Source organism: Vulpes vulpes, chromosome 15 (assembly GCF_048418805.1).
Source record: "Vulpes vulpes isolate BD-2025 chromosome 15, VulVul3, whole genome shotgun sequence".
NCBI lineage: Eukaryota > Metazoa > Chordata > Mammalia > Carnivora > Canidae > Vulpes > Vulpes vulpes.
This window is the reverse complement of record NC_132794.1, coordinates 102,029,810-102,051,793: the sequence shown is the minus strand read 5'-3', so window position 1 is coordinate 102,051,793 and position 21,984 is coordinate 102,029,810. Positions and strand designations below refer to the sequence as shown.

The 21,984-nt window shown below is 44.2% G+C and overlaps 1 protein-coding gene across 2 annotated transcripts in view; it reads right to left on the bottom strand.

Annotated features, from left to right (window-relative positions):
* Nucleotides 1–4,802: 4,802 nt before the first annotated feature.
* Nucleotides 4,803–21,984, bottom strand: part of CASP7 (caspase 7) — a 31,739-nt gene continuing 14,557 nt past the window's right edge. Inside the window, exons 3-7 of one of the 2 annotated variants that reach the window (XM_072740084.1) lie at nucleotides 12,008–12,144; nucleotides 11,421–11,549; nucleotides 10,501–10,676; nucleotides 9,980–10,109; nucleotides 4,803–6,381 (exon numbers count right to left, since the gene is read on the bottom strand). In XM_072740084.1, the coding sequence (XP_072596185.1) occupies nucleotides 6,158–6,381; nucleotides 9,980–10,109; nucleotides 10,501–10,676; nucleotides 11,421–11,549; nucleotides 12,008–12,144 (796 nt within the window). In that variant the 3' untranslated portion in view covers nucleotides 4,803–6,157. The remainder of the gene's footprint in view (nucleotides 6,382–9,979; nucleotides 10,110–10,500; nucleotides 10,677–11,420; nucleotides 11,550–12,007; nucleotides 12,145–21,984) is intronic. The other variant, XM_072740085.1, reaches the window with a different exon arrangement.

The window sequence follows — 21,984 nt, the reverse complement described above, 5'->3', positions numbered from 1 at the left end:
GGAAAACATCAGTGGCCTATGCTGTTTAGAAATGATTGCCTAAGTGATTGGAGAGGAAGAGGAAAGAGTGTGCTTGCTGACACTAGCTGGAGAAGCAGTGCACCTGGGCCCACCCACCGCAAGCTGTGTACTGTCCGCTCCTCCCTTGTACATCATGGGCTTCCTCAAAAGTTGTCACAGCCTTGAAGCTCCTGTATCGCCTCCAACGTTCCTGGACAAGTGTTCTCCAGTCCTGAGCACACCTGTACTTTTGATCCTTTGCCATTCAATCTTGGGGTAAAATGGCTAGCCAGGTGTTATGGACTGAATATTTGTGTCCCCCTAAAATTCATATGTTGAAATCCTAGCCCCTAAATATGACATATGAAGGTGAGGCCTTTGGGAGGTGATTAGATCATGAGGGTAGAGTCCTCATGAATGGATTAGTGCCCTCATAAAAGATATCCCCAAAAGCTCCTTCCCCCTCCTGCCATGTGAGGATACAGCAAAAAGGTGAAATTTAGGATACCGAGAGCCGACTCTCACTAGGCATGGAATCTGCCAGCAACTTGATCTTGGACTTCCCAACCTCCAGAACTGTGAGAAATATATGTTTGTTATTTAAGCCACCTACTTCATGGTGAAGTTATGGCAACCTGAGCTGATTAAGACTCTGCATAGCTAGGTCTGTGAATAGCCAGGGCATTGCTGGCTCTTTGGTGATCTTTTTCCAGCTGTTTAATTTAGGCTTTGCAGCCACTTGTGATCTTCAAGGGAGCTTTCTGATATCAGTATAAAGCACCTGCATCAGGATATCCAGGTAAGTTTGTTAAATGAGCAGATTCCTGGTCTCCCTCCCAGGAATACTGAATTACAATGGGAGTGGGATGGGGTGCACGAATCTGCTTCATACACAGATCCTGCAGGATCCTCAGGTACCCAAAGCTTGAGAATCTCTTAAGTAAAAAAGTCATCTTCTATCCGTTGACCTTAATTTTTTCCCTTCTATACTGCCTCCACTCAGCTTTTCAGGGGGGTCTAGGATGAAAGAGTAGGAGATATTTCCTCCAGCAACCCCTCTCTGAATCTCCAAGCAAGGAACACCCCTCCTCTGCATTCTGGAGTAAAGTACACAAGACAGCTCCTATTTATTGGAGTGATTTGTTAACCTCCTCTGGGGAAAACATCATTTCTTGGTCATCTTTTTAGCCTCACCCCTAATACAACACCTGGCGCTTAGTGAGACTCTTTCAACAGCTGCATAAATCAGTCTTTGGTGTCATCACTGCACTTCTGGGAGACCTCACTTTGAAAGGCATAGACCGGAAGACATGATCAAAAAACAGTCCTTGAGGGGAAATAGAGGGTCCAGTGGAGCATCTTCCATTTTTGTTTTTCTACAAGCTTCGTGTCATTATCATCATCACCATCTTTGACCTGTACTCAGTAGAAAACTGAGTGCTTTGTGCCAGGCATTGTGCTAATAAGCACTTCACATACCTTAATCTCCACGATATTACTACCCTCATGTACAAATGAGGAAATTGAAGGATTGCCTGAGGTCACATGAATATTAAGTAGTCAAATGGCAGAGCTGAGATTAGAACTCAGATGGCACTCAGAACCAAATTTCTAAACACTAATGGTTAAAACACCTTTGCTAATCTTGGATCCTAAGAAATAAGTATAATGCCATGCTGGTTGAGATATGCTTGAACTACTTAAGCTGGAATCAGCAATTTAGACCAAAACTGTCAGACTTTTTATATTTTCCTCTTTCCCAAATCCTCCCTGAACCTCATGCCATCTACTTTGGTCAGACCATCAAAACCCAAGAGGTGCTCAGCCTTGTCTATCTGCAGCCATAACACCATGTGCTTCAATCTAAATATTTGACATAGTTTGTGTTTAAATGCTTAAAACAAACTTACTAGAAACTTGCCATACAGGTTTACAGTGTGTTATAAGTCAAAACTCATGGCAAAGCCAACTCATCATATTTAGTTTCTGTGGTTTTGAATGTTGACCAAGTGATTTTTTAATGGCTATTCATGCATGAACCTGCAAGCTATGGGGTTTCCATGTCCACATGAGCACTGTGGTGGTAGCTGGGGCCTTCCAAATGTGTTCTTGGTGTGTTTGTGTTAATTACTTACGAATCAAAGATAATTACTTGCCATCTGATCCAAAATGAAAGCTCTGAGGTCTATCAAAGGGTGATCTATGGCCTGAGGACACAGGCAGGGAGAACTAAAATTCTCTTGGTGTCCACCTGGGCTCTGAGGAAAGGTGGAAAGAGATAAGCTCTGAGACTTCAATGCACAACAGCTCCTGCACCAATGAAAACATGCAAGGATTGGCTCCCTTAATCCCATCCTATTTGTGTGGACATTTTAAAGGCTGCAAATCATATTTTAAGACACTTTGAGAACATATAAGCAGTCCTATTATGTTGCTCAGAAGGTTCACTTAAAATGGGGGAGAGCAGGGAGATCCCTGGGTGGCTCAGCGGTTTGGAGCCTGCCTTTGGCTCAGGGCATGATCCTGGAGTCCCGGGATCAAGTCCTACATCAGGCTCCCTGCATGGAGCCTGCTTCTCCCTCTGCCTGTGTCTCTGCCTCTCTCTCTCTCTCTCATGAGTAAATAAATAAAATCTTAAAAAAAAAGCGGGCGGGGGGGAGAGCATAGAAAGCCTATCATGTAAATTCAGGGCATTATATCACTTCACAAGAAGATATGAAGGTTTAGCAATGCCTAAAAACATGTCTTCTGTGGATGCTTCAAAATATACATGTTCTTTCACTAATTCCTTTTAGGCCTATTCTATATGATCAGCTCCACGTTCAGAAGTGCAAAATGGAAGCAAAAATGTTTAAGAACTCAGAATTGAGCTTCTCAAGATGTAACATGCACCTGGATCCTCTGGGGACCTGGTTACAGTGCAGATTTGTGTCAAGCATGTGTGGGGTGGAACCCGGCATCCTGCATTTCCAACAAGCTCCCAGGGGATGCTGACAACACTGTGCACACACTGGATGCTGCAAGATACTACATTATCTACAAGGCCAACAATATAAAAGAACCTTCTGATCTGAGTATCTTTGAAGACCTCTTAAGGATCACATTCCTTCGGGCTAGTGCTACCTAGCCTACTGCTACTACACTCCCTGCTAATGACACAGATAAATTGCTGCTTTAATTTGGTGACCACCACAGCATCTCACTTGGCCACATGATTGCCGGAAAAGGGCATGAAAGATGAAAAGCTAGAAGGCAGGTAGGGTGTGCTCCTCGGGAGTCCAAAGGCAATCTTTGGATCCCAGGGTATTTGGTGACAAGATTTTCAGGCAATGCGCTGCAAGACTGGACAAGATAAAGGATTTGTCTCCTAGGGCCTGTGCCCTTCCAGAAAACATCGTCTTCTTTCTCACAGAGAGGCCTTCCTTTCCTGGAGGCTTTGAACCATGTGAATACACTGAACTCCAATACTTTGAGGCCTATTTTGGGCAATTCATAAACACAATAGGCTTAGCTGGTTTATGGAAATTTGTTCAAGGAAAAGGCTCAGGGTGGAGTCTAAGGTTGACTGTGAACATATCAAGAGCTAACACTTAAAATAGGCTAATGGTATCTTGAGAAAAAAACAAGGAGAAGCCCAGCTACGAGCCCATTATGCTCGCGAGGATAATATCCACCTGCACTGGCTTTCACCAAGTGCTGGTTCCTCTGGTACGGGGCAGGCTGAGTTCTAAATAAGAAAGAGAACTAGGAACATGTATTCACCAGATTGGGTTTGTATCAGAATTTTGGTTTATAAAAAGATCAGAAAGGTTAAGAGGGGAGAAGTGACTAAGCACATACTCAACTTGGAACAGTATCTCTGATCTTGATAAACAAGAGTGTCTGCCCAGTGAAGTATTCAAAGAAGGCTCTTTCTTGACAGCCACTTCTATCTCTGGTCTAAAGGACACATATCAGAAAGGGAGACAGAACATGAAAGACTCCTAACTCTGGGAAACGAACTAGGGGTGGTGGAAGGGGAGGTGGGCGGGGGGGGGGGGGGGGGTGGTGGTGGTGGGGGTGACTGGTGATGGGCACTGAGGTGGGCACTTGACGGGATGAGCACTGAGTGTTATTCTATATGCTGGCAAATTGAACATCAATAAACAACAAAATTTATTAAAAAAATAAAAAATAAAGGACACAAAGGAATATTATTTGTGAGCTCAATACCTATGATCGCTCAAGAGAATTTTTAAAGAAACCCAATACCCCGACACTTAGAATCTTTAATGAAGTTTACAAGGGAAATAACTAGAGTACTAGAATTTTTACTTCCAGTTACAATGTACTTAGGCACATTCATTTCTACAAGAGGTTCCTTTAATAGGATAGTCTGTTTTCCAAAGAACAGCTGATGAATTCTGAGAATGGTAGGGTGGATGCTTGTTGATTCATGATCTGCACTTAAATTTTGTACAATTGGATATTTTAGATGGCAGGAAACCAGAGACAGATCTAATAAACTGGCCGTAAAGTAGTTTTCTTATTGAAAGAAGATAAATGGTAGCCCATTGTGAACAGCTTTATAAATTAATTAACCCTTTACATGAACAATTTTAGTTTCCCAAGTGACTGACTTGCTGTTCTGTTAGTGTTCCAGCTTCAAAAGAGACATGAATTATATTTTGTGTGGAGGTCAAGTTAGTGAGGGTCAATCCTTATCCCGTTTTCCCATTTTTTCTACTGCCATAAAAAAACTTTAGAATGAAAGCAAACTGAGAAAAAAAAAAAAGAAAAGAAAAGAAAGCAAACTGAGCAGGTTAGGAATTAAGCAACCACTTTTTAATCAATAAATATGAACATCTGTGTGTTAACCAGTTATTAGGCCAGAATAAAATCGTAACTTATCAAGAATCCAAAAGGTAACCTTGAAAACAAAGTGGAAAAATCTTTGCCATAAACTTTTCCCCCATAGAGAATTAGGGGTAACAAAAAATTTACTCAGAATAAGGCTTGGAATAATCTAAAAAATTCCAGGTAGATTTCAAAGCTAAAAAAAATTATTTTGCACATAGTGGTCAATACGGAGATTATCGGACAATTCAATGAATAAATGATTGAAGGGAGGAATCGCTGAACCTCAGGGAACAGGTTTACTTATATTCACATTATGGACCATTCTGATACCCACTCCTTGCTCCTGCCTCACCTCACTTGGCTTTGCTGTGCTCTGTATTTGCAGGAAATCATGCTTCCAAGGCGCTTGTCAGCTGGCTTCCAGGTAAGGTGGTGGAGGAAGAGTCGAGGGCAGGAGAGATGAAGCTACGGTATTTCTTTACATCTGACTCAACTGGTCTTGCCCCAACTCAGGCAGGGGCTTTGTCTCTGCCATGGCTCCAATTCCCACAATCCCTTGGTGGTCCCGGCTCTTACCAGGCAGCCCCCAACATGCTGCCACTTCTGTGGGCTACCCCAGCTTCTAGACTAAGGGGACCACACCTTTTCATAGCCTTACGTGGTAACAGATTCCTTTTATTTGGGGTTTCTTTTATCATCTTTGTGGTCAATTTCCTCTATTAAATTTCCTCTACTGAAACACCTAGAATGGTTTCTGTTTCCTGTTTGATACATATTAGAATCATTAACATTTTTTCCCTTTATCTGGAAAGTTTTGCATGAGAATCTGTCCTAAGCCAATGAAAAATCACTCAAATCACACTCAATATCCACTTTCTGCAACACTGGTGAACAGATGCTGTTTTTTTTTTCAGCCCTGCAATGCTCTTTGCCAAGTAGACCCCATCTACCATGTCACCACCAATCATGGTGGACACAGCCAAGAGTCTGCGGAGGTTGTTTCTGTTGTATGTGCTACATGGAACAATAAGCAGATAAATACAAACAAAAAATTAGTCTTAAGAAGGAATTACAAAGCCATCAAATGGATACATTGTAAAAAGAAAAAAAAAGAGAGAGAGAGTCTCTGAAAACATACGAACATAAGACAGCACCAGAAAGTTTCTTTCCTTTTGAATCAATAAATGTTCCTGAATTAAAAACCTTTAGAATTTCTAGGTATTTCAAAAGCATCAAAAAAAAAAAAAAAAAAAAAAGACTCATGAACAAATGATCCATGGTTTTTCAGCAAGAATGCATCCCTGAAATGGTTATCTTTTCAGAAGTAGAGTTCCTTGGTAAGCATGGAGACCACACATGGGATCTGCTTCTTCTCGTGGAAGTGGGGGTCATCCGACTGGGACTCGAAGTGCCTGGCCACCCTGTTGTTCACCCTGGTGAGGATATGCAAGATCTCCAGGCTCTTGCCGTGCTCATTCAGGGTGGAGCACAGGGCCTGCACAAACCAGGACCCACTTCCTGGGCTCCTCCATGAGTAATAGCCTTCAACAAGACAGAAAGGAGAAGATCAGATCAGCTGAGCTGGCCGCTGCCCCATGCACCACCAGGAATGGACTCTCAGTGTATGGGGCCTTCATATCTGCTTTCCCGAAATTATCTTACTCTTCTCTTCCTGCAAGTTCCCAGTGAGAATTACGCTGGTGTGCTCAGAGAGCAAACATCTTCAGTTTAGAAGGCTGCATGGAGATGCTTAACACATATGTTCCTGAACGATACACACCAAATACCTAAGTGTGGATGAGACAAATGGGCACGTGGAGCTTTCCAAGGGAAATGCTGGAAAAGCACTCCGGCACTCTGGAACTCCTCACCGCCCTTTGAGGTGAGAGCTACGTTCTAGTCCAAGCCTCAAGAGAGGAATTTTCAGGAGATCTTAGAGAATTTTGAGATGTGTTCCTGTTGTTGGGGCACACAGAACTGGAGCCTGACTCCTTATGAAGAAATCTGGAAGTGAGAGGTGGCTGGATCACCTACTGCCTTAGGGGTAAAGCCAAGAGAGCGTGCTGTTCTGAGAAGGCCAACACCATAAGGGCAAGGGGTGTGCTTCTCATGGACCACATCTGGTCTATGCCAGAAGAAGCTTTCGCTCTGTCTGTCCAACAGGATTTCTTGGAGGGACAAGGAAACCTCAGCATAAAGAGGTTGGTCAAGTGTCCTGGAGGATTCCCAGGAGCTGAGGAAGGAATCACAATACACAGCCAGGGATGGAGATGCAAATCAAAGTCCAGGAGATGCAAGGCACAGAAAACCAAGGGATTCGAGAACATGCCCAAGAAGAAAGGACCCAGCTTTAATCATCTCATTGGTGCAGAGCACAAGAAGCCAGGTAACCATGCAACTCGGAGCTTCCCCTAACTCTCTCCCATCTTTGACTCTGAAAGAGTCTAAAAAGGAACCAGCATATGGTGAAGGAGGTGAATAAGGGAAAAAATCAAGGCCCTGTTAGCACCTTAGACCTATAGCAGGGCTGATCAGAACCTGGAAGAAATTTAAGGCCGAACTGGGTTCTGGGTCTTAGTTATTATTTCAGTCTGGATATTCTGGTTACAGTGCTGTGACTGTAACCTGGAGAGAGACCATACTGTCTAATATCTTAGTGTGAGCACCACGGACCTGGTGATGGTCAAGGGAAGACTCCATCACTCCCAACCCCCAGTTGGAAAGGAACATATAAAACAAAATCAAGCTGTATTTGGCTTACATGATAAGCTGTGCTTTGTGCTCCTACTGCCAAGTGGTCTCACCAGTTTGATGAGATTCAGTCAACGCCATTATAATTGATAACAATCACTTGAATTTTGAATAGATGTACAGTAAGTCTAGGAATGACCTATGTGGGTAAAGTGACTGAGGCACACTTAGAATTCTTCCTGCAGCACCGAGCACTGGTAACCACCAGTGAGGGGATTTAAGCCCCAAGTACCAGAAAGCAATTCGCTTGCAGAGGGGCTCGAATAACTCATCTCATTCTGTAAAATGAACTAATGAGGTTGGTCCTATGCTGCCAACCCCATTTCATTACTGCCCCTGCCCTCATGTCCCCTAACCCCTGACCTACGTGGTCTTCCAGGGAACCAGCCTGAAACACAGACTCATCCTGTGGCTCTCCTACCTAAAATAGCTCCATTGTACTTCTTTATCAGGGTGAAGTTTAGGCTGCTCAGGATATAGCTCCTCATAGCACAGAGGACTCACCAAGATGCGGCCCCTTGCCTACCCATCCAGGTCTGATCCATGCCATACCTGGTCACATCCTGTGCTATGGACTGTGTCTCTCAAAACTCAAATGTTGAAGCTCCAACCCTTCATGGGACTATATTCAGAGATGGGGCCTTTTAGAAGGTAATTAATGTTGAACGAGGTTATAAGGGTGGAGCCCTGATCCAAAAGAGTTAGTGTTCTTATCAGAAGAGACACCAGAGAGCTCCCTTCACCTCCACCATCTCTCTGCCCTGTGGGGACAGAGCTAGAAGTAGCCAGTCTACAAGCCAAGAAGCAGGGCTCCACTAGAAACCAAAAGGGCTGGGCCTTGATCGCAGACTTCTTAGACTCCAGAACTGTAAGAAATGTATTCCTACCCTTGAGTCTGTGGCATTTTGTTACAGCAGCCCAAGCAGGCTAACACACCCCGTGATCTGGCCTTTTGAGTGTTACCAAAGCACTGGGCATCTGACCCTTCGGCATGCTGTTTGGTAAACCATCTTTCCCTCCCATTGTTGTTTGATTTTTTTCATGACTCAGTTATAGCGACTTTCTGGGAAAGCTTCTCTTACTGCCTCCCTAGAGTTCACCCTTCTTCCTTTACCTCTGCCACACTTTGCTCAGAGTGCCTATAGCTCTACCATTGGGTTTGTTTATCCAGGTTCATGCCCCCATGACACTGCTTCCCTCTTGAGAGAAGGAAGACCAAATTATTTTTTCACATGATCCTTAAAACTTGTTTTTTTTTTTAAAAAAAGATTTTATTTATTCATTCATGAGAGACACACAGAGAGAGGCAGAGACACAGGCAGAGGGAGAAGCAGGCTCCCTGTGGGGACCCGACGTGGGACTCGATCCCCAGACCCCAGGATCACGACCTGAGCCAAAGGCAGATGCTCAAGCACTGAGCCACCCAGGTGTCCTGATCCTTAAAATTTGTGAAGTTGTCATTCTTACGAAATCCCACCGGTAGATCCTGCCAGAGTTGGTTTTCCAAACATACTAACCAATTTATTATAACCAAGACCTACTACATAACTACTACCCACGTGCAGGAGTTCCAAGTGATAGGTTTTACTTAAAACAAAGGAAGGAATTCCACTGAACTAAGGCAAACATGGGAACTTGGGAAATGAGTAGGCTTGCTCATTTCTGGCATTTTCTGGTGCCTGTTTCTGGGCTGCAATGTAAAGGAATCTGGGTCTGAGCTATAGCCATAGCTGTATACAGAAATTTCTATGTGACCTGGAGCATATCACTGAAACTCACCCAAGCTCATTTTTTTTTTAATCTGTCAAATTAAGATACTAATGCCTTTCCTAACTTCCCAATTATTATAGAAATGATATGAGGTAAGAGACAGGAAAACACTCTATAAAATGTCAAGTGCTATAGAAATGTTTGTTCTTACTATGACCAAAAATAGTAGTAGTAAATGTAAGAATTGAGCTTACTTGGAGAGAACAGTGAACACATCCCCATGGTAGGCAGAATCATGTCCCGAGACATGTCCATGCCCTAACCCCAGAACCTGTGAATGTTACCTGAGATGCAAAAGGGACTCTAGCAGATGTGATCACGGTTATGGAAATAAGAGGTGGGGAGAGTATCCTGGGTATTCCAGGTGGGATACCTAACCTAATCACAGCAGTCCTTAAAAGAGGAGAACCCTTCCCAGCTGTGGTCAGAGGCAGTGGACGACAAACTAGGGAATTCTAACATGTTGGAAAAAGCCTCCAGAATGTTCCTTCTGGAATTCTGTGAAGCCACTATGTTTTGGGGGGTTTATCACTGCAGCAATAGGAAACGAATATAGCCCCAAGCCTGCACTGTGATGGTGGGATGGCATGGTCTGGTTAACAGGCAATGGATTTGATACCTGGAACTGTAGAATAGGCGAAGAGAAAGTCAGCTTCAACGGGGATCTTATATCGAGGATTGGCATCTGTATCATTAATGGGCCCCGAGTCGGCCTGGACCCCATCATCGAGCTCGGTCCCCCGGCAAGCCTAAATACCAAAGCAAAGATCACTCCATGGAGTCAGGAACAGGAACCTGTGTGCTCTTCACTGCCACGGCCCAGTGCTGAGGGGTGTGCCCAGCATGTGCTAGCAGCTCAATGAGAATTTGATAAATAAGTAAATAATGGACAAAGGTTGTGTCAAATTAGCAAACAAAGCAAATGAAAATATTGCAGTGTCTTAAAGAAGTCCTCAGTGCTGGTGATCTGATGCAAATACAGATGCCAAGCATCTAGAGGTAGAAAAACAAAACTCAAGTTTGCCACCCTCAACCGAAACTGCACCTACATGTGTAAAAGTGTTAGAACCCAAGTCACTCTGTAATCACTCTGTACTCTTTTATCTTTTGCAGTGGTATTTGGCTTTGAAAAGTGATTACCTGAATGAAGAAGAGTTTGGGTTTCTCTAGAAGGGTTCTGCATCTATCCCCCCTAAAATGGGCGGTCAAGTCCTTTATTGCTGTCATGCCATCTGTTCCGTAAATTAGATTTTCTTCTCCGTGGCTTAATAAGATGCAGGCGAAGCAAGCAGAATTTCTGTGGTCCTCTTCAGAGGCTGCAAGCAAATGATTTGAGGACTGAAAAGTCAAGATAAAAGTCCTATGGGACCTCCAAAGGGTCCTCCCTCCCAGACTGGCAGTGGCCACCGACTGTCAGACACGTATGCAGGGGAAGGAGCACCTCTGTGGAGAGAAGGAAGACCAGTGGAGAGAAGTAGAATTCTCACTCAGTCTGAAACCAAGCTGGTGCTGCCTCTTGAGGAGGTGTGCCCCATGTGTGGGTGGGGTTCAGGTGGCTGCTGGGAGGCAGCATCTAGGGGTGCTGATGGGCTTGGCCCTGCTGTCTGTTAGGTCTGTGATGCCAGCCAAGTGACTTCACCATTTTGTGCCTTTATTCCCTTATCTATAAAATCTTTCTAAAACCTAAGGTACTTCTAAATATATGGAGATTATTTATCTGCCACCAGGGAAATGTTGACACTTTCAGCTGTGTTCTAGACAGGAAGATACAGACTTATTCCTTCTCTATGAATTAGCTTTCTGAAACTGAGACCGTTCTATAGATACCAAACCTATCGCTTGCTGTCAGGGGCACTGATTTCATCTTTTTAGGGGAGAGATCGAAGTTTCCTGAAAAGCTCCCCTGCCTGGGCCCGAGTAACCCTAAGGATGGCAAGGGTGCCCAGGCGGAAATCGCTCCATCACACAGAGGCACCCTCCCAAGAGGGGCATGCTGCTCCATCCTGGAGCAGGGAGGAGGTGGGAGGGTGGGAGGCGGGGAGACATACACACATACACACCTTTCTTTAGCAGATCTTGCATCTTGGCACAAGAACAGTCATTATAGATGACCACATCAAAACCCAGGTTTCTGAAGCACTTGAAAAGAGCCTCGGCATCTTTGTCCGTTCCATTTCGGACGCCCATCCCTGTGGGAAGGAAGCCCAGGATGAGCCATCCCTGGTTGAGACCTGCCTGCTAGCAGCATCTGGTCGAGGTACTAAGCGTAGCCTTACTGGCTCTGGTGTAAATGCTCCCCCAAGGTCACTGTGTGCATGAGCAACTGAAATAAGAAGCAAACTCAAAGGAGAAGATCATCCAGCCTGCCCACAGAAGGTGAGCCTCGTCACAGCAACCATCTACTCCCAGCAAGGCCAAACAGCTCCCCTTGATTCTTAGCCCTTTGTTCACATCCCCCATCAGCTCATGTACCAGGTGGGACCTTAGACTTGAAGCTCCTGACATCCCTCATGCCTTCTTCCCGGGCCATGAACAGCATCAGGCGGGGTGTTGCCTGCCACAGCAGGTGGGCACAGCCCTTCTCTAAGTGAAGTCTGATACAAGCTGAAGGCAACGGGAAAGGTTAGCCCTGGCCCACAATACTTACCTGTCGTTTTGTCGAAGTTCTTGTTGTTTATGATGATGCATTTGCCCACCTTCTCAAAATTCATGTTATACTGGTATGTAGGCACTTGGTCCTGGGCAGTCTTGATTGATCTCCCGGAGTCATTTTTCTTCTTCCTACTAGGAAAATAAAAAGCCAGTCAGGGGCCGTGAAGGATGTCTGGACACAAACGGCCTCTGGATTCCACTGCTAGCATGGCAGGGGTGCCCAGGAAAGCTGTACCACCTGTGAGGAAAGGCCCAAGGTGGGCAGATGGCTCCATTTAATTGGTCATATTTGAAATGAACAGGATCTCCTGCCTTGTTTTACTAGATGCCAGAGAGAGTGTGATCCTGGGGCATACTGGCTGGGATGGCTACAACGTGTTTGTAACACTTGGAGCTGTTTATAGCACCTGGAGCTGTCATTCCTTGCTGGTGGGAACCTACTTTTTACCCTCATTGTTGAAAACTCACAGAATCTACCCAAACTGAATTTAAACACAGCCCGTGGCACAGCAGTTTAGGGTGCAGGGATGCACTGCTGGGCGCATGCATAGATCAGGTGCATCCCTGCATCCTAAAGTCGAGCAAACAGAAAAAGGGAAACTGATCTACACATATGCCCAGCAGTGCTGTTCAGCAAGGGCCCCAAGCAGCAAATAATTCGAATGTCATTTACAGTGTCGTGGATAAACTGCTGAATATGCACATGATGAAATAGCATATAACAGTAAGAATGACCAAACCATGACAACACGAAGCCCCATCAATGAATCTCATGACTATCGTATTGGATGAAAGAACTCATATTCAGAATACTGACACCTCATATTAGAAGTGGTTACTTTAAAAGGGGGAAGAATGGAGGAGCAATTTAAAAAAGAAAGCCATCCCCTTCCAATCTCCAGATGCTGGCCATCCAGCTTACCAGAAGCCTGGCATGGAGGCTGGAACACGCAACATCATTGAGCAGACACAGAAAAAAATGTCAGAATGTGAGCTGAAAGCAGCTGTGCTGGTCATCCAGGGGAATGTAAACTCCATGAGAGAAAAGATTTTTCTCTCTGTTCTGAAAAATTGCTGACTCCCCAATCCCTAGAACAATGCTTGGCACATAAGTTGCTCAATAAATATTTTTTATAAACTACAGACCAATATTCCTTATGAATAATAGATGTAAAATTAAAAACAAATTTGAGAGAGTGAGCATGTGAGTGGGGAGGGGCAGAGGGAGAAGGAGAGAATCTCAAGCAGGTTCCATGAAGAGCGTGGAGCTGGACACATGGCTTGATCTCACCACCCTGAGATCAGGACCTGAGCCAAAATCAAGAGTTGGATGCCCAACCGACTGAGCCATCCAGCTGTTCCTGGATATAAACATTAAGAAAACATTAGCAAGCCAAATCTGGCAATCTCCGAGTAGGATTATTCACCATCAACAAGTGTGACCAATCCCAGTAATTCAAGGTTAGTTTAACATCCAAAAATCAATTAATGTAATCCATTATATTACTAGACAAAGATAAAGGACAAAAACCACCTAAACAGCTCCACCGATGCAGAAAAAAACAACTGACAAAATCCAATACTCTATTATGATAAAAATGCTAAGTAAACTAGGATTACAATGGGACTAACTCAACCTGAAAAGGGTAACTATGAAAAACTCACAGATAATATCATACTCAGTGAGGAGGCACTGAATGCTTTCCCTCTAAGGTCAAAAACAAGTCAAATATGTCTACTCTTGCCACTTCTGTTAAATACCGTACAAGAGGTTCCAGTCAGGAGAATTAGAGTTAAAAAGAGGTGTTCTATGAATGAATGCATCAAGTGCATTGCCTCATTTTACAGTTATGGAAACAGGTACACAGGGGGGCAGGGGTTGTTCAAGGTCAGCCAGGTAGTAATGAGCAAAGACCACCACACTGGCCCCAGGTGATATCAGCATCTCACGTCGGTGCTCCAGAGCCCCACACCCTAGAGCATTTGTCAGAAGACTAGTCCAGCATGATGCCAAAATTTTGGTCAAACATTGGGAGGAGAAGGTGAAAATAAAAACTCAGCTTGTTACCTGACAAATGTGGGCATTTCATTATGAGTTTCACTGAACCTCACCTGTAGTAGTTTCTCAAAATCTCTGGAAGGACATGGCCTTTGCTGTTACCCCCCCTACCTGGGTCTAGATTACAAAGTGACTCTGTGTGTCCAATCTCCAGATTGCTTATTGCTTTTTTTCAACTGTAACCCCACTCTATCCTCCACTTTTACAAGGCCAACGTTCTTCTGTAATATCACCTGATTTTTTAAAAGAGATAGAGCCTCAATTTGTTCCACTTTCTCTGGACTCTTCCTCCCTACATTTTCTTTCCCCAGGAAGGCAGCACAAACAAGCACTGGACTGGGACTCAGATATCTGCCCACGAGACCCTTCACAGAGCACTGACCTCCTTGGAGGTCCTAGAAAACAGAGCCTTCTGTGACCGTCACAGAAGAATATGGCCAATTCATGGGCAGTAATACTCTTGTAGAGTCTTTTCCCTCTCCTGGGTCTCCATAAAAGCTCAGAGGGGACAAATATTGGTAAAGTGAGCTTCTGTAGCATTCAAGGACATGCCATGTGGGGGTTGGGGGGTGACTAGGATTTACTTCTGAATTCCCTGTCAATAACCCATACTGACAGTGTCCTCTGTGCATGTGGAAAATTATCTGCACGTAGTCTTTTTTTTTTTTTTAAGATTTTATTTATTTATTTATTTATTTATTCATGAGACAGAGAGAGAGAGAGAGAGAGAGAGAGGCAGAGACACAGGCAGAGGGAGAAGCAGGCTCCATGCAGGGAGCCTGATGTGGGACTCGATCCTGGGACTCCAGGATCACACCCTGGGCTGACGGCAGGCGCTAAACCGCTGAGCCACCCAGGGATCCCTGCACGTAGTCTTTCATATGCACACAAAATCTTGAAGCCTCTGAAGGACGTGAATGTGACTTAATTATACCCATTTTATAGGTTATAATAACAACTAACATTTGCCAGGCCCTTAAAATTCTCCCTGCATTTTCTCATTTCCTCCTGACAGGTCTTTAGCTAATGTAAGACCACTCAAAGACCCTAATAAGACTAGTATTAAGTCTAACAGGCTGGAAGTCTTTAAGAGATAAAACTCTACTTCTATCTTCTGCAGTGTGAATTATTCTGAAACTGTACAACAACATCCAAGTACTAAACACACTGTGATTTTTTTAAAGCTGTCACTAGCCCATCCACAATGATGAGCAAAACAAAACCAGTGAGCATCTTTTATAAGAAAAACAGGGTTGGTTATAAGTTACATGGAAAAAAAAAGACTCTACTTCTACCAGAATAGATTTGGAAAACACTTTTTTTTTAAAGGATTCCAAAAGGGGAATAAGATACACACACTTTAAAGAAAATACTTCCCATGTTTATAAAAAGTACCTTAAAATTGAATATGAAATGTGTGATTCTTGTTCCTGGTAAGTATTTCGAAAGGGAGGGAATTCCCTTACCTAGCCTGCCCCCAATTTGAACCCTCATTTTTCAAAATGAAATAAGCGTCTGCTTCCTCTTTCTGGATTTGAGTCAGTTAATATTTATTTTTCCTTCTTTTTGCTAAACCTGGGTCTTCCCAGACCACAGATATGTCTTAGGGAGCAGTCACTTCCATCGCATCAGCTTTGTCTTCTTCCTACAGTTGGCCTTGGGATAACTCCATCTGTAGCTTAACTTTGGGGAAGCAATCCCTGTGATCAGGTTAAAGCACGTAACTGGAGGGACAAACACAAGGAAGAAATGATTAAGATGCAGAAAGCACCAGAAAAAAAAAAAAGTGGGTTGAAGCCCACTGCCTGATAGATACATTGTGTTAGTTAGAATCAGAGTCTGAGAGATCAGAGTTGGCCACCTACTAGCTGTGAGGCTTCCGGGCACCCTCTCCCCCAGGGATGAGCACCCTCTCTGTTCTACTCTTCCTTCAAGACCCCAACGAGAGCAGTGACTTTACTTCCATTTTGCCAATTCTGGCTGCAAGGCTGCTGCAGAGATATGAAGTACAGTGTCACATTTAGGAAGAGACATGATTTCTGAAAGACAACTGTTCAAGGGTAGCTCCTGCTTGCTGCTTCTGCATGCACACAGGAGAGGGGTTTTGCATGAATATTCCTCTTGTGTGTGACACCTAATGCTATTTGGAAACACTTGTGGACTGGCGAGTTTTTTCCCCTCTTCCCCCTGCTGCTCTTACTTCCAATGGTGAACCTTAATAGCATGCCTCAGTTAAAAGAGCTGGTTGGCAGACCTAAAATTTGTCCAGTTAGCCACTCCATCATGACCTGCAGGACAGCTGCAAAGATCCACTTCAGTCAGCCTCTACTTCCAGGTTGAACCATGAAGGGGAGGGTCTTTAGTCAAATTAACATAGTACTGCAAGAAAGCATGAGGAAGTTCTCTATGTCCTGATGTGGGAGGATTTCCAAGACGTAGGTTCAGTATGAAAGAAAACAGAGGAGCAGGACAATGAGAACTGTGTATTATCCTTTGGGGGAAAATGAAGGGGGAATATTGTATCTTTATGGTTGCTTGTATTTGCATAAAGACTCTTGAAAGGTGACATAATGGATAAACCCATTAATTCCAGGGCCGGACTGCTGGTTTTTGAAACCTGATGGCACCATACAGCTGACTGATCATGGGTAAGCTACTTAACCTCCCTATGCTTAGCTTCCTCCTCTGTAAAAAGGACAAAATTACACCTTCTGCTTCACAGCTTACGAACAAGTTGATAGTCACAAAGCATTTAGAACAGTGTGTGGCCTGGAGCAGATAGTACATAAATGTTATTATTATTACTAATGGTATTTGTTGTCTATCATAAAGAGTGGTCCCCTGCATAATAGGGGGCCAGGGCCAGGGTGGCAGGATGGAGGAAGAACTCGACTGTATCTCCTTTTTAGTACATGTGAATAAGTTAACTATTCAAAGGATTAAAATAAAAATTATATAGTAGTTAAACATCACCTGCTGCAAATGGATTTAATTATCTGGCCTATTTTGGAGATTACTGGATTCCTACTTTTTTGTGCCACTCGTTGAAAGGGCTCCTGAGAGACCCCGTGATTCTGTTTTTCACTGTGATTTCACATGTGATTGGATTTCCTAGCCTTTTGGGCTGCTGCTTCCTCTCCACCTCAGTAACAACGGCAGTCATAAATATGGTCTTAATAAGTACCATTTCAGAATCCTCACTACCATGTACACATGACCTCAAATGGTCTTTATAACTCTGTAAGGCACTGGACCCATCTCATAGGAAAAGAGGACATTAGCTTGTCCAAGAACACAAAGCCAGACAGGAGTGAGAGCCCAGACTCACTCACAGGTCCAACACCAAGTCCCCTATTCTAGTAGTTCTCACCTCTGTTAAAATCCAGATTCCTGGGCCTCACCGTAGACTTAAGAGAATCAGAGCCAGGCCTGGGTGTTTTCCTGGAGATGTTCACATCCTCTGATGTCAGAGGGCCTCAGCACTAGCCTGTCTTCCCACCTCTTAGGCCCTCTTTTTTTTTTTTTTTTAAGGTTTTATTTATTTATTTGAAAGAGAGAGAGAGAGAGAGCATGAGCCAGGGGCTACAGGGGCAGAGGGAGAGGGGGGAACAGACTCCCTGCTGAGCTGGGAGCCTGACGTGGGACTTGATCCTGGGACCCTGAGATCACGACTTGAGCTGAAGGCAGACACTTACCAACTAAGCCTCCCATGAACCCTTGTGTGGACCCTCTAGACTCTAACCTTCCCCTGCCGACCCCTGCACAGGACAGAGAGCTAGCTCGCCCCCTCCTGTCAAAGGCCACTTTCAATGTGGGTGCTGCCTTTGGTACCTTTGGTTCATGGCCAGGAGGTGGAACCAGATACATGGTGGAAGGTGGAAGGTGCCCCTGGGCAGCAGCGAGACTGGACGCGGGGTCATGGGTGTGATTTACAACTGTCTGTGAAACCTGCAACGTCTCCTGGGGGGCAGTCACACAGAGCTTGAAGCTGAGGTTACTTTGACAGCACAACCGAAATGCTTCCAGGAAATGCCACCCTGCATGCAATGCCACCCCCACTTCTCCTTTGTTTGCACAGTGTTTGGAGAGTCCCCTGCACTGCCCTGGTGGCGCAGTAACTCAGAGTCGGGGAGGGAAGCTTTGCAATCCTAGTACCAGCAGCTTATAAAGAGTTACTGTCTGTTTGGAAATCAATTGCCAGGGCCAAGCAGATCATCAGATAAACAACTGCCCTCGGACAGGAATGAGGGCCTCAAGGGCTCCAAAGAGATTGTGCTAATTAATTAGCCACTGCAGGAAGATGGCAACAGTCCACAGCACAGCAGGTTTGCCCAGCGGTGGGGAAGGAGAAGGGTACTAAGAAGCTTTCAAAGATCCAGATGAGAAATTTCTTCAGCTGATGATCCTCCCCCACCCCCCAAGATAAGATCTTCTAAAAGTAGTCATTCTTGTAGTCCTAAGTTCATATGACTTTTCTGCAGAAGATCCTGGCACGTGTATGCGCTGCTATGGCACAGACCCCAAAAAGGAGGGCATGAGCTTCTTCCTGGACTAGGTCAATGGAGACCAGCCTTTTTCCTGAATCTGACCAAGAGGGCAAACGGTGGAAGAGCCACTTCCCATTTCCCTACGTCACCAGCAACCAGTATCAATAATATTTGTGTAATGTTTTATGCTTTACAAAGCCTGTTAATAATCACTATCCCATTTATTCTGCAAAGTACAGATGAGGGGTACAGAAAGACATTGCAAATACAAGCTGGCCATGGTATTTTTTAAGTCAGATTCTATTATTTCCCATTTCTACTTCTTGCCTGCTCCCCCACCCCACCCCTTCTCCTCTGCCTTTGCTAATTCTCTGCTGATAAATCCAGCTTTTATCTTGACCTTTTTCACCTTATGAAGACTTTGGCCAAGATTACTATGCCAAAGAAGAAGAAGAAGAAGAAACATGTGTTTTGAAACGTGCTATTAAGGATAAGGATCATGGTAAGCCAGAACAGTGAATTAAAAGTTCTAAATCCTCTTAAAAGCTCCTGTGTTTCATAACTGGCTACAGATTTAAAAAAAAAAAATCTGGCCATAAAATCGCTGTTCTTTGGGCCAGACAAGCAAGAGTGCAATAACCATGATAGCCTAGCAGAACAATTTAGTAAGTGTTCGCAAGTGTGAGCTAAAATGCAACGGGTGGTTAATTTACTACAATGCTTCCTAACCATCTTTCTTGTTTCTAGGTGTTGCATTTCCTCACCAGTAGGAGCGAGTGCCATTATCTTCTCTTCCCAGACATATTCAGATAAGCTCAAATCTCTGCTAGGAACACACATAATGACAGCATTGATTATTAGGAAGAAACTAGATGATCCTAACTTCTTAGGTTAGAGACCCATTTTTTTTTTTTTTTTGAAACCTCAGATTCCACGGAGTGAGGCCAACTCAGTCATTTCAACAAAGTCAAGAGACAAAAAAATTACAACCAAGCTCTGATGGTTATTTGTACAAAAAGACATCCTTGGAGAGCCTACAGCAACTCATACCAGGAAACATCACAGGATAAAAATACTCTGCCTACTTTATGAAGAAGTAAAAAACCTCAGAGAGTGCACAATGAATTTTTACAATCCATTCTGGGTGTGAGTATAATTTTCCCCATCACCGGAGTGGATAAATACAGGTTTTATCCTCTTACAGGATCCCCTAGGCTGCTGGAAATGTGAATTATACCTTTCTATATTCGGAAGGGAATAGAAACATGCAAACCTGCTACTGTTTATTTTCTAAAACGTCTCCATGAATAGGATCCCCAGAAGCTCTATCTGTTTGCAGACATTCATCAGCAGGAAAGTAAACACACCACCAGGCACACATTTCCCCAGGGCTGTTTCATTCGGAACTAGAGCTCTGGTTTTCGTAGCTGCTTTGTCTAAATATTTTTGGGATGATTCATTCATGGTTTCAACATTTTAGCAGCGGGTATCCCCGACAGTCCGGACATACCAAGTCACAGAGTGAGGCAGAGAGGAAAGGAAAGAGTGAAGGTGGTACCTCGTGTCTCCATCCGCAAGCACCCCCCTGTGCATCAGAACTAGGCTTCGCCCAGCAACTATGGGCAGCGAGTTTCCTTCTTCTCTGTAATAATAAAAACTCAACATGCTCGGGGCTCAGCAGGGGACAGCAGACTGGCACAGCCCGCCCAGCCCTGAAGGCCCGTGACTGAATCAGCAGTGAACTGCACGCTAGAGTTTTCCATAGGACCATTCACACTGAGGCTGGGAAAGTCACACTGGCCTCCCCTTCTCTGCTGACCGGCAGAAATGCCCAGGCTCCACACTGCCGCATCCTCCCCACCCCGGGACAGCTCCCTAGGGACAAAGTGACTTTCTAGGAGCATAGAATACAAAGTGGGTGGGGGGAACCCCAGATGTCCACAAAGATGCAGCCAGAAGCATCATTTTAAGAGTGATAACATGGAAACAGGGGAATGGCTAAGCAAGAGACTGAGTATCAGAAGAACAAAATCCCACACAGCTATTTAAAGTGATGAGCATGCAGATGTGGGTGACCCACCAAAGTGCCAGTCTACAAAAGGTGGCAAAACAGCACACGCGGAAATTGCAAAAGTGGAAAATTATATGTAAGTAAATGAACAAAAATAGGAGGTGACTTCGTGGAGGATCACTGTTCAAATTCTTTGGGTTATTTTTCTCCTTATAAAGGTGCTCAAGGTACTAACACAAATGAAAGAAAAGGTGGACCAAATGGCCTTAGTTTTCAAATAAGGCATATAAACTTTTTTAATGGTCTGGAGTAAAGTGAATGGTCTCGCAGTTACTGTACCTCCACATGCAAAGAGGAAAATGTGGACACATAAAAATGAAACAATTATTAAGCAAATGTTTCAGCATTGCTTTTCTCAACTTCCTGGTTCAAGGTCTTGGGCAGTAGAAGGGTGTGAAACTGAGAGAGTGGAGCTGCAGCACCTGCTACTCTAGGCAAACCCAACCAATTGCTGTCCTCAGGTATAGAGAAACTTGGCTCTGTACATTCTTTTCTGAAATTCAAATTTGCAAACATACACCTACTTTGAGAAACAGAGTTGCTTAAAATATGCTAGGGAGAAAAAGACTCTTTCCCCCAAACTTATCTACATACACATTTCCCTCCTCCCCCTTTGAAAAATGAAATAGAGAGACCTCTGACAATAAAAATTAATAAAAAGGGCACCTGGGTGGCTCAGTCAGTTAAGCGACTGACTCTTGATTTTGGCTCAGGTCATGATCTCAGGGTCATAGGACCAAACTCCTAATGGGGCTCCGTACTGGGCTTGTAGCCTGCTGAAGACTCTCCCTCTCTCTTTCTCTCTCTCCACCCCTCCACCCCCTGCTTGTGTTTGCCTTCTCTCTCTCTCTCTAAAAGAAAGAAGGAAGAAAGAAAAATAAAAAAAGAAAAATATTTTGATAAAAGACTAAAAAAAAAAAAAAATCAGCCAGGGGTAAATCAAGAACAGAATTCCCTTTCAATAGCCTAGAACTGATGTCTGTATTATGGCTGCAAGCTCCAGAACTTAGAACGGCTAACAGGACAGCCCGCGTTCTTACACAGTCACTGCATTTATCTTTTCCACTTTCAGAGGAAAGGCAGAGCAATTCTCCACAACAGGTGCATGCTAGACAACACCCAGAGCTCCAGTAAGCTCGGAGTTTGAACATGCAGGGCCACACTGTACATCTCTTACTTGTGACCACATGTGTCCTGGAGAAGCAACAGGCCTTCTAAACTAAGAAGCTTTAGTTTCTTTTCTTTTTTTAAGATTTATTTATTTATTTATGATAGACATAGAGACAGAGAGAGAGGCAGAGACATAGGAGGGGGAAGCAGGCTCCATGCTGGGAGCCCGACGCGAGACTCGATCC